General features: G+C 36.6%; 1 protein-coding gene across 1 annotated transcript; it reads right to left on the bottom strand.

The window, feature by feature from the left end:
* Positions 1-6,697: 6,697 nt before the first annotated feature.
* On the bottom strand, positions 6,698-8,230 carry LOC131060422 (glucan endo-1,3-beta-glucosidase). The gene is made up of 2 exons (XM_057993658.2): positions 8,105-8,230; positions 6,698-8,001 (listed from the first exon to the last, which is right to left on the bottom strand). The coding sequence occupies exons 1-2, from the start codon at positions 8,115-8,117 to the stop codon at positions 7,046-7,048; spliced, it is 969 nt and encodes a 322-aa protein (XP_057849641.2). The 5' UTR covers positions 8,118-8,230; the 3' UTR covers positions 6,698-7,045.
* Between the last annotated feature and the right edge of the window lie 4,670 nt (positions 8,231-12,900).

Genomic DNA, 12,900 nt, shown 5'->3' with positions numbered 1-12,900 from the left:
CATGAAAGATTCACCATTCTTTTGCTTAACATTGCATAAATACAACATCATTATCTCATTTCTTACATTGTAGGAGTATTGTGAGATAAATATGTTCACAAGTTCTTCAAAAGATTTGATTCCAGATGGTAGTATTGAGAAGCATTCCATTGATTGTCCATTTAAACTCCTAGGGAATAGATGCATCAGGTAAGTTTCATCGTGTGCAAATTCCATACTCATAGTACAAAATTCCATAATGTGATCTTAAGGATCAAATTTCCCATCGTATTTATCATATTTAGGGATTTCACAATGTTGTGGGAATGGTATCATATTTAAACTTTTGTCAAAAGGATATGGACAGATGTCCTCCAATGAATACTTCTTGGAACTTGTTCCATTCTGCATATCCTGTATTTGTTGTTGTAAGGTTTTCATTTGTTGAGTGAGAGTTAACAAAGGATTATCCACACAAATTCTCCTTGTATCCTCATAAGTTCTTCTATTACCACGCTCTCTTCTTGTATCATCATGGTCTTTTCTTGTTTGATCTCCTCTTGTTTTCTCATGGTTTACTTTATTTACACCCTCGTTATTTGGGTCATCTATGTTTTGATTATTACTCGTCTTTGCATGTTGTTTCAAACTTTCTACGTTAAAGTCTTGTGGCAATTTAGCCTCTGATTTTGCCAACATTAGAAGGTATTTTTCCTTTTGTTTCTCCAATGAATTTTCCATTAGTTTGTGAAATTTAAAATCTTGCTCAAGGTCTCTAATGGTGTTATTGACCGCTTCTTCATCAACATTGAATTATCTTCTACCCTAAAGTTTTAAACATTGAATTATCTTCTACCATTTGTTTTTGTTGTTTTCTAAATTGCTCATATTGAGCTCTAGTCTAAACTGGCATGTGATTGCTTCGAAAAACTTTTGAAGTTTTGACCTTCTAAATACAACTCAATAGGTAATTATTGGTTTAGGAAGATAAGATTTGTTGATTTTACCATTGTTATTGGTTCGTTGTGATAAAGCGTCTTTTTGTTGAAAAGCTCGTCCTTGCAAAAGTTCTCCATCAAATTTTGTCCCACAACCACGTAAATAGTGACGAAAACGGTGTAGGAATGTCCTATATTTTAACAAAATCTTGCGTTTGATATATAAGAATCTTATCCTCTTCTGAGTAGCTTTATAACTGGGTTTTCTTTTCTTAAGGCGATATTTAAAATTCATATAAGATTATGATAGTTTACAAGTTTTCTTGATTCCAATGTGAGTGCAAATCTGATTTTGATATAACCTAGGTTCAAAATAGGAATGATATATCGAAGATAATGAACAAAAGGTGGATATGATCAAGTTTCGTGATAAAGGATTTGATATATCCTGATGAGAAACTGATAATGATGTTAATTTTTGTACTTAAGGTGGTTGAATCACTAGCTTGTTGAATGTTTTATGCTTATGAAAACTTTTGGAAATAACCTGTTGGATTGGTAACCCGATTATCGAATTAGTTTGAAGGTTTGCGATAGTTTAAAGACAACTCTACTCAAGAAGGTTTTTTGACACTGACTTTGAATTTTTGGTTTGATATGCAGAAGTGCCCTTTGTCTCAGATGTGAGAAAGCATTTGCACTAACCTTTTGGTCAAAAGTGCTAACTTATGAGACAAATATGCTATTTTGTTGCTTGAAAGCACTACTCTATGACACTAAAAAGCAGAAAACTGTGTTACAAAAGTGTGGTTTTGTGTTTAAAAGCGCTAATCCACTGATCAAATGCGTGAACCTATGACATAAAAGCATTGTACTATTGTTTAAATGTGTTGTTTTGTATAATAAATGCGTGGTTCTATGCCTCAAAAGCGTTATTCTGACTGTGTTACAAGGATTTTTCAATTTTTCCAGCAAGTTGTTAGATTTTTGCTAATTTTTGGATGATGATTTTTTTTCTAGTTTTTGACCATTCTGAGCATGTTATAGACATAGAAGACATAATGTTTGAAAAAAATAAAATGCACAAGCAAGAATGAATCCTATGGTAGGCCGAGACAATAATTATTGAATCTCACATGGGGTTTCCCCTGAGGCTACGTTATTCAGAGCAGATATTTAGATGCTTGACCCCACTAGCTCCACCCTCGACACTCACTTCTCTGGGGCAACCAAGCACCAGTTTCCATGAAAACTCTTCATGAAAAAAATCATATATCTACTAAGAACCGTATGTGTGTGAGCCGCTTCAGAGGTCTGACCTCCTGCGCCAACAATTAGAAGTATTTTGGCAACTAGTACAACTGGTTTTTAGTAAAGGCTTCTGATCATGTGGGCATACATGTGGCACTTTCAGCTCTGTAAATACAGAAGGTTCCCAGCCTATAGAGGTTACGCCCCATAGGGTTTATGGGGAAACATAGTGTCAATATGAACTTATCAGCACATGTTGTTTATGACTTTCATCACAAACACAATTTATTTAGAATGGATCGAAAGGACTCCGTATTATCCCATTTCTATTTAGGTTATTCCCCTCTCACTGGCCCCCTCAAGGGAGCTCGGGAAGGCAGGCCCTCTAAAGATTACCCATAAAAGAGAGTAGGTCTGGTTTTTTGATCACCGTATAAGGGTGAGAGTATACTTACCTACTACTTCATCAAGCACAAAATACACAAGTTTATTTTTAGCCTTCTACAATCTACGTGCAACTACTTTAAAGAAGTCACTTAAAATGCAAGTTGTATGTTGTCGACTGTCCCCCTAGTTAAGTTAAATGAGCAAGATATGATGTATTACTCTCCAAAATAAAACTCCTAATTAACTATGTGAGAAAATGCATGAAATTTTCTTTAAAATAATCTTGCACATATAAATGTTAGTAGTTTGGAATTTTTAATTCTTGGACATTCTGACCTACAGAAAAGTTTATTAGTTGAGAATAAAAGAGCTATCTTAGCAAACGTGTTGTCTTGCACCTCAAAAGCGCTGACCAAATGCGTGAACATGTGATATGAAAGCACTGACCTGGGTGACAAATGCGCGAACCTGCGATATGAAAGTGCTTCTTTGCGGACTAAATGCATGAATTCATAGACAAAAGCGCTAACCTAAATGCCATATGTGTTAACCTGCGAGATGAAAGTGCTAATATGAGGATTAAATGCATTTATTTGCAGACACAAGTGCTAACCTAAATGTCAAATGCGTTATCCTGTGAGACAAAAGCGCTAATCTAGTTAATGAATGCATTGTCAGAATTCACACAGGCGTGAATCTAGATTACAAATGCGTTAAAATTATGTGTACGAGAACTAGACAGGATATTAGAAAGATATATGCGAGGCTTCGGCCCCATGGTGGGTGCCAAAATATGGACCGACTTGAATTTCATCTTCAGAATACTATCTGCAACATATTAGCTTCACAAAATACAAAGGAAATACTACAGGAAATCCAAACTCAACCAATGAAACTACATGAAATGAATATAAAATAAAAAACATTATTACCTTCATGATTTAAGTCTCATTGTGTCCTAACTCCATTGTTCGTGGCTGCAAATGATTTGCTCTCAAACAAGCACTGGTAGCTTCCAAGATGTCATATGAAGAATGGACTGATAGTTAACTGATACTATGATATGCAAATGATATTAAGCTAAAATTCTATGAAAATGATTTATGCTCAAAAACTCTAAAATGTTATTTTCTTCAAACTCAAACTCACATATGCAAAATGAAGACTCCTAGAATGACTATATGATTAGCTATATTAGTCTATTTTTCTATTAGTTTCAAAATGGCTTAGGAGACCTCTTTTTATAGATTTGTGACTGCATGAGCTTAGGTGGCAGAGATCAATGATCATGATCAAATCTTGCAGATTGGATGGCTATGAGCAAGAAGCTGAAGGTTGAGAGAAAGGGGGAAGGAGAAGACAAGTGTCACTCATCTCACCTTGACTGAGTTGAAGACTTGAGAGGATGTAGGATACTTGGAGAAGATATAGGAAAGAGAGGACAAGTGGACTCAATTCCTCCTAAAATATAGGGATGTTTTAGAGAATATAGAAGAAGGTTAGGAAATATGTGTACGTACACAATATTTCATTTATTTGGAAGTTGGAGCTAAGTGGCTAATAATTTTTTTATTTAATTTAATTTTGTTGAATTAATTTAGCCACATGATGGATGAGTTGGAAAAGAAAAGATGAAGTGGAGATGGAAAGATGAGTTGAAAAAGGGATTAAATAATTAAGAAATTATTTAATATTTGAGACTATAGGATAGAAGAATAACCATTAAATATTAGATATTTAATTGATTGATTAGAGGAATAATTAAATAATAGATATTTAATTGATTGATTAGAGGAATAATTAAATATTAGATATTTAATTAATTGATTAGAGGAATAATTAAATATTAGATATTTCATTAATTGATTAGAAGAAAAGGATAAATGAATTAATTAATAAAATATTTCAATTAAATTAATTAATAGAAGGACATGAAATTAATTAAATAAATTAATCTTTTCAAATTAACTATTTAATAGAAGAATAATTATTAAATAAATATAAAATATTTATTTAATTGTTCATAGCCATTTTTATGTGTATACACAAACATCTATTCATAATCATAGCAATTACTAACCATTTACCATGATAGTTAAAAATTAAAAAAATTAAAATTGGAATGAAATACTATGTAAAATTTGGGGATGTCACATCCCATGATCAACATTTTCATATTTGATGAATTATGTTTCGGGGGGCTCAAATATGGGACAAGTTGATTACTATGATTACTCTTATAGTCCTAGGAAAACAGATTCTATCACCATCCTATGATCAGTAGAAAAAGTACAATGTAAATCTATCTTTTGAAGATCTTGTCATCATTGGGCTCCCTAAATTTGAATTTCTCGAGGCATTTTACCAATTACACTCCTTATCTTTGTTTCCAATTTTGCATGCATATCTATTAGGGAAATCATAACTACTTTATCTATGTAGTTTCTCTTTGTTATGATTTAGCCTTGTACCAAGCTTCCTTTTTCTTATGAATTAAAAGGATTATAGCATAAGCAAACCAATCTGGTTGTATTATTGTTAATAAGAAATTATGAAAAAATGGCAACACCCTTAAGTAAAACCATGGTTTAAATTATTGGAATATAATTAATAATTGATAGTAGGTATGTATTGTGTTGGTACCATGTCATAGTATGTTAGTGAATTACCCTAGTTTGACTTCTAAACAATATATACTTTTTTGTAACTATTAAATTTATAGTAGATATTACGAATGGACTAGGACTACAAATATAAGCAATAATGATATTTACTCTTGTTGATTCTTTTGTTCCTTGTTGCATCCGTACATTTAATCTAAGTTTAAATAGTGTTTCTCTAGGTAAGTCAAATACATGAACATTAGTAACCCTTTCATTATAGATTAATGATTGATTATATTATCATATGCTAGAGAGTCATAATGTCATAATCAATAAAGTAGTATTTCTTTATACTCTTTTGAATAATCCCTTTATATTCTTAAAATTTGATTACTATATATACAATTTTCCATAAAGATATGTCCATTCATTATTAATTAATATTCCACTTACCCAACTTGCCCAACTCTAAATTGAACATTATGTAAACAATATTGCAATTTTAATAATAGTTTTGGTGTCATGATGGTAGAGTTAAATAATTAGATTGGAAACTCTTGCTTGTTTTGATTGTGGTCTCATACAAAAATATAGTGGCTAGAAATAGTTCATTTTTTCACTTTCAACAATGATGATTTAATTTGAAATTAAGAGTAGTATTGGATGTCATTGCGGGCCCTGTCCTAGAATCAATTTGTAAGTTGAGCTCGCCATTAAAATGACCAGATAATGTAAAAATCCTCAACCTTGACTTAGGGCTACTGATCGCAATCGGTTTAGTCTTTTATTGTAAAAAAGTGATCTTGAGTTTTATTAATACAGAATTTATATATAAATAATGTCAAAATGATAAAATCCGATAATGTACGATTACGCAATCAAAAGTTGTATCGATGTTTAATAATAAATAGACTAATATAATATCATTTATTTTACTTCAAGAAAAATACGTTACACTTTATATTGCCCACTTCTTCGTCGATGTTATCTGAAATTTAATCTGAAAATTGTAGGATGTCAAACTTTATCCTATACACATATTCATGCATCTAGGATTTGATTAAAATTGTATTAGGCTCCAAAAAAAAAAAGACTTGGTCACAATATAAAATACTTATTTGACCGTTTCTTCTGGAGTAAATTAATAGGATACCTCTGCCCTTCGTTGGAGACTACTCCGTAGTTTGAGCAAGAACAATGCTTGATCATCTAAATATTCCATAAAGATTTTGGATCAACAATTTTACATTATACCCATTTCTAAAGTTTTCAGTTTAATTGTTGCAAATTACGGATTTGCTGGAGCTACAACTTCCACAAGTCATTAGTTGATATTGCACAGGGTTTCCATGAGTCTTTCAAATTCCACTTTGGGGTCATATTTATTTCATGACTACTTTCAATTGCTCTGATGAACTGATCTGTGATCCTTTTCTTGCTATCTTATCTATTCTGGTCATATTCGGCTTCTTCAATACCCCAAACAAAAAACGGCTTTGTTTAATAGGGATCACCCCTTTGCCAAGAGCACAATCCCAATAGTTTCCGTCTCAGAAATTGCATATAACAGCTAACAGGAGGAGGATTCACCCTTGAAATGCATATGCTAAGACCTCCTCAAAGATGACACCGAATAGCAGGAAGAACGGATTTATGCTTTGAAACACTTAATTTATAATAAAGGATTCATGATTAAACAATTCTATTATACTCCATATAATTATGAATTGAAAGGGAGTGATAAAACACAATATTTAGAGATAAGAACTGCGATTCACCTCATTTGTTTAGTAGTAGCAGGTAGTCATTCACAAGTCAAAGGCGTAAAATGCCTGGTGTCTTATTATTATTATTGGTCACAAGTAGAAAAAATAAGGGACATCCCGACTAGGGAGTGAAATTGACGGGGTAAACGGAATTCTTATCGGGATAGAAGAGCCCAAAATGGCGCTCGATCTCTGGGCCGTCCTTCATATTCTCATTGAACATGGCGAAAATGTATGTGTCGATGGACCTCCCTGGTCTCCGGGGCGTTCCCTCCTTGGACAAAACGTGCCTCACCAGATTGTTATTGTACGCCCTCGCGTTCTCCACGGTGGCTGCCCCATCATCTCCCGCAGACGGCCACCCGCTTTCAGTAATCACCACTTCTATCTCTCCATGTCCCTCCCTCTCACACGCAGCTATCAGAGAATCCACCAAGGCGTCAAACAAGCTCCAGTATTGACGGCCTTCGTCGTTGACGACCGGGCCGGATGACTTGAAGAGCGCATAGTCTAACGATATCTGGGCCTTGTTGCCCACGTAGCTGAAATATGGGTACACATTGGCCAAAAACGGACCCCCGTTCTCTGCCAAGAAGCCCAGCAGAGGGCGCAGCGTGTTCTTCAGATCGTTGCGGAACTCTCCCCCGGAAGGCGGAAAAGAATTCCCCAGCACAGATGAGGCGTGCGTGGTGGACACCTTTACGTTATTCTGCAGATTGGCGGCGCGGACGGCTGTCTGAATATTTCGCATTGCGGGGAGGAGAAATGAGACAAATCTCTCGTTTCCGTAATGCAACACTTCATTTCCTACCGAAATGTATTTGATGTTGGTCGCCGGGTAGAAAGCGCGAACGTTGTCATTGACCCACCCATTGGCTGCCGCCTGGTTGCTTGCTATTATCTGAAGCTCATCGTTGCCCACACCCACTATTACTTCTATGCCTGTGTTTGCTAGGGCTCTCAGGGCTTCGTGATGTGCTTGGAAAATCCTCACTTTTCCGATGTTGTGTTGCTTCAACATCTCCACCACCTCCCATGGATTCGGCAGGTTCCCCGACATTCCATAACACACTCCAACTGTAGCGCATTTTAATTCAACATTACAAAACCACAATCACAAATACACAACTAGTATTTCAGTATTAAATTAACAATAATTGTAGTATACATATATGATTACCTCTGGCCGCCATGAATGGATCTTGAAATGGTTGCCTGTAATTCCAACAAACTTACTTCTTTCAAAAGCTAAATTTGAAATCAGAAAAGCCTATACTTCTCGATGCTAATGAGTTTTATTGTAGGATGCAATACTTGTGAATGAAAATCAATGGGCACGCATGGGTATTTATAGTATTCAATTGTACTACAATTCAAGCCCGGCGGCCGCCTGCCGGTTAGGTCATTGCGGGGCCCTGTGCTACAATGTGCAATCTAGATGAGCACTCAGTTTGTTTAGTAGTTCTGTAATCATAACAACACGAGTTGCATTGAATGTCATTTATTGGATATAATGACGAGGCATCTCTTTTAGCTTTATGACTTGACCATATTTTTAGAAGAGGGCAATATATATCTTAAACAAATAGAATTCAAAGGCGACTTTGCCATTACAAACCTCGAGTTTGCGCTATTAATCTTGATCGGTTTTTGTCTTCTGTGTATATATAAAAAGAAACATGGGCGACTTGGAGTATTTTTGGTACAGAATTCGTATATAAAATGATTGATGGGAACTTTAGCCAAAACAATTAAACCCGAGAACGTTTGACTAAGTAATGGAAAGTTTAAATTGTCCGGTCTTCGTCGATGTTCGGTGGCATTTTTCTGAATTTTAATTTGAATGATGGCGTTCCTCCAGTCTACTTAGTCAGTCAATGGCTCTTGAGGATTATAATATATCCCAGCTCTCTCTCTATAAAAATATCAGTTGAATCTGTCTTTGATATGTATGATATGCATGATATATTATTTATATATATATATATATATATATACACTAATACATTTGGTCTAAAATTCTGATGAAGGTTTCTGACGGAGAAGGTAATATTGTGATCAAATTTGATTTTTTTTTGAAAAAATGTCCGATTTCATCGAAATTCCGTCGATAATGCAACATTTGGTTTCGACAGAGAAGGAATTGGCAATGGCATTTCGGTTTTTTAAGAAAAAGTGCTCGCATTCGTCGAAATTCCGACGACCACGTGCATTACTTAAAAAAAACCAAAAAAAACCAAGTCATTTCATAAATCCTGCATCTTCCTCTCGCCTCTTCCTCCCGCCTTTGCAGGGAACCAACGGTGGAATGAAGTGGTGCTGCAGGAGCAGCTATACCAGGATACCAAGCAACGGGAAACTTTCCAACTTCATGGTAGGAATTTTGTTATGTTTTTGTTTTTGTGTTTTGTTAGGAGTTTTCAAGTCTGGGCTGCATTACTTAATGTAATAAGGGCATGTTTTGGGCCCATTTGTAAGTCATTTGGCATTTTGTTAGGCCGAGAGCTAATCAATCAAATGATGGGTCGACGGTATATTGCATCCTAGTGAAACCGGCACGCATGGCCCTTCCCTCCCAGAACTTTACTCCCTATAATCCCTCCCACTGCCATACTATGCCCCCCACCCCGCAATTAATCTAACCGGGCCCGGGCGAGATACTCGTCTGCGATCATTAGTTCGAGATCACATACAGTGGTTGGTATTAGTTCGTTCGAGAATGAGTTGGAAAATAAAAATATATCCCGAAAACTCATGATCAGTAGTAGCGCTAGTTTCAGATCCTCCCTCCACAAATCTTGGAATAGAACTTATTGGAACGCATGGAGATGCCAGAACAGTGGGCTATGGTTCTCGAAATGGAATGGATGTTTAGCTTGACTGGTGGTGGTTAAACGATAAATGTTGTTGGTTAATCCTCTAGTTTTAGAACAATGAGCAAAGTCGGCTCAATATGTATATACTATTAGCTTTTCCAAACATTTTGACCATCTCATGAAAGCATCTGAACCAGGCGCAGCCCCTACACATGGAAACATGAGTGTATCCCTCGGCTTACCAAGAACACTCGGTCAAGAAAGAGGGAAGTTTCTAATTCAACACGCGGTGGATTCCTATTATGAAACCTCTCTCTACACACAAGATCACCTCGCTACAAGGCAACTCGCCCGCGCTTAGCCCTTGTGCATGGGTTTAGGATTTAAACCGATAACAAGGGAGAACAATCCAATGGGGTAACAAAATAGAATTAAGTGGGGTTCCCTAAGAGCCTCCCTCCCTTCAACTGAAATGTTGAGAACCTAACTTCCTCAACCGGGGCGAACTACCTCCATCCTTTGGACCGGCTTCAATCTCTCTTCCTCGGGATGGATTCCCCGGGATGGAGCGTAACAACTGTGGATCGATCCTCTGACCAGAAAAAAATCAAATGGAATAGATCTTCTTCCACCATAGAATGGTAGGGGCATACAATAGTAGGGGCCCCGACATAACCCCTCTCTCCATTTATCATTGTTCTCGCAGACATGACTGTAGAAGTGACCAACGTCCATTTAGCTAATAAACCATCGATCAATTGATCATTTTTCTCGCAGACATGACTGGTGAAGTGACCGAAATCAATGACCCTAACCTACACCACACATCTGGAGAGGTGTTAGTTGTTCCTCACTGCTTCCCTTCGTTCGACAGAGGCAACAAAGAAAGCAGCCTCGGTGATAGATCCATCTCGTGATCCCGTGGGCAACTATTACTATAGTTGTCCTTCACTGCTCTATGCTCTGATATTTGCTACTACTCAAATTGAGGTGAATATGTACAAATTGAGGTGATATCCCTACTGTGGAACCGTGAGAGCACTGTGTAGTGATCGAGTGCTATTTTTTGTCAGTGTTTTGGAAGGGAGCATAAGTGTACCATTAGGAAGGTGGTATAAAATGGTGAAAGATGATAAGATAGGGAGGTAAGTGATGAAGGATGTAATGGTGAAAGAGTAAGTTAGGATATGTTAGGGGTTTGGAAGGTAGGAAAGTGAATGGGGGGAGATAAATTAAGGATGTGAAGGATGGAATGGGGCTAGGTAGGTGAAGTAAAAGTAAGTGTGTATGAGGTTAAGGTTTAGGATAGGATGTAGGAAAGTGGAGGAGGTTAAGATAGGGGATATGAAAGGTAGATGGAAGGTAATAATGATAGGAAGTGAGGTAAAGGTTATGAGGTGTGGATTAGAAAATAGGGTGTAGGAAATGGAAGGAAGGGTCATATCACCTTAAGAGTTTTCACCAAGATGAGTAGCCCGAGTATGGACCTCAAATCTTACAAGCCATGAGGATCCACTTGTAGTAGAGGAGCATATACTTGCATCTTGGGAGCTTATTAGGAGTTCACCTTGAATTTGGGAAATACACATAGAGGAGATATAATATTGATCAATACACATTACCTAGCCTCATCATGCATAAATACAAGAGGTATAGACTATAGCAAGCACATATCATGAGCCAAACGATCATATTCAAGAGTTGCTTCATCTCCAATCCTCTACATTTTTAAGATCCACAAATGGGGTTGAGGTTAAGTCTTGGTTACTTAGCTTGGACTTATGCTTTGGGTTGCATCTATATGTGAGCAACTCAAAGGCATCATTTTCAATGCAATTTTTGAGAGGACTTGATTCCACCTTGTGGTACTGGGAGGATAAAATGTACCAACTCACATTGGAAACCCTCTCCAGATACCATTTTGGAGTGCTTCAAAGTGTGTTCTATTTCAAAATAGTTTTGACAGAGATGCATAGATGAGTTTCACAATTTACATAATAAGGTTTCATAGTGGCTCAACATGAGAGTTAGTTTTTTGAGTTCTTGTAGTTTGTATATTACATTCAAGACAAGTTACTTGTCAATTATTTCATTAGGGGTGGAAAGCCTAAAAATTTCAGTTTTCCTACACATGGCCAATCCAAATGACTTTAGAGTTGTTGTGGCGAAGTCTCTTATGGAAAAGGAGGTACATGGGAGGACACAAGAGGCATGAGAGAAGTTTGTAACCAGCTATGGCAAAGTCTCTCATTTTAGGTATGAGAGACTATAGGGCTATCAAGCTAGGCCTTCTATGACTCAACAACCTTTTAGGGGAGAATCTAGTGTTTTTAGTAATTAGGATCTTCTAATTATGGTGAGGCCTAGCCAACATAGGGTTATATGAGAGGCACATGTTATGTATATGTTAGTATCAGATAGAGAGTGCCCACAAGGTTTTACAGTAGGTGGACACCATCCTAGGATGTCAAAGTAGATAGTTGATATGTGGGTCTTTACCCTCCCAACCACTCAACATATACCACCATGGGTCTTTACCCTCCCAAACACACAAAGGTCAAAGGAAGATTCATTGCTGCAACACTCACTTTTTGTTACAGTCTCAAGCACTTAGGACAGTCACTCCTTTCGTGGCCATTCTTCTTCACACGACACTCTCTAACATTAATTATGATGATAGTGTACCTCCTTAAACCTTCCACCAACACCCAACTCAATACCAAACTCTTTCCCAATCTCTCTAATGGACTAATTAACTCAACTCACTATGAAATTGTGATGGTCAATGCAAGGTTTAGGACAGTAGTAATTAGGATCTTCTAATTATTGTGGGGCCTAGCCAACATAGGGTTATATGAGATAGGGGTAAGTTCAATAGTGATTTCTCCTTCAATTCTTGATGATTGCTTCATTTCTTGTTCACTTGGAATTGAATTGATTTTATAATTAAGAAATGAATTGTTTGGTCAGATGCGTCAAAGAAATGTGGTCTAATGAAATGCTATGAGTGCAAGATCTATGCACAAACAATGTTTGTTGAAATGGATTTACAAAATTCCAATGAAATCTGATCGGTGGGTATAAAGTTAGACCCTACAATGGCCAACGACCTTTACCCTCTACAACCTTTGCCAGCATTCTTCTAGTCTGTGCGAAAATA

The sequence above is a fragment of the Cryptomeria japonica genome, chromosome 4 (assembly GCF_030272615.1).
Source record: "Cryptomeria japonica chromosome 4, Sugi_1.0, whole genome shotgun sequence".
NCBI lineage: Eukaryota > Viridiplantae > Streptophyta > Pinopsida > Cupressales > Cupressaceae > Cryptomeria > Cryptomeria japonica.
The sequence above is the reverse complement of the archived record's forward strand: the minus strand, read 5'-3'. Positions and strand labels throughout refer to the sequence as shown.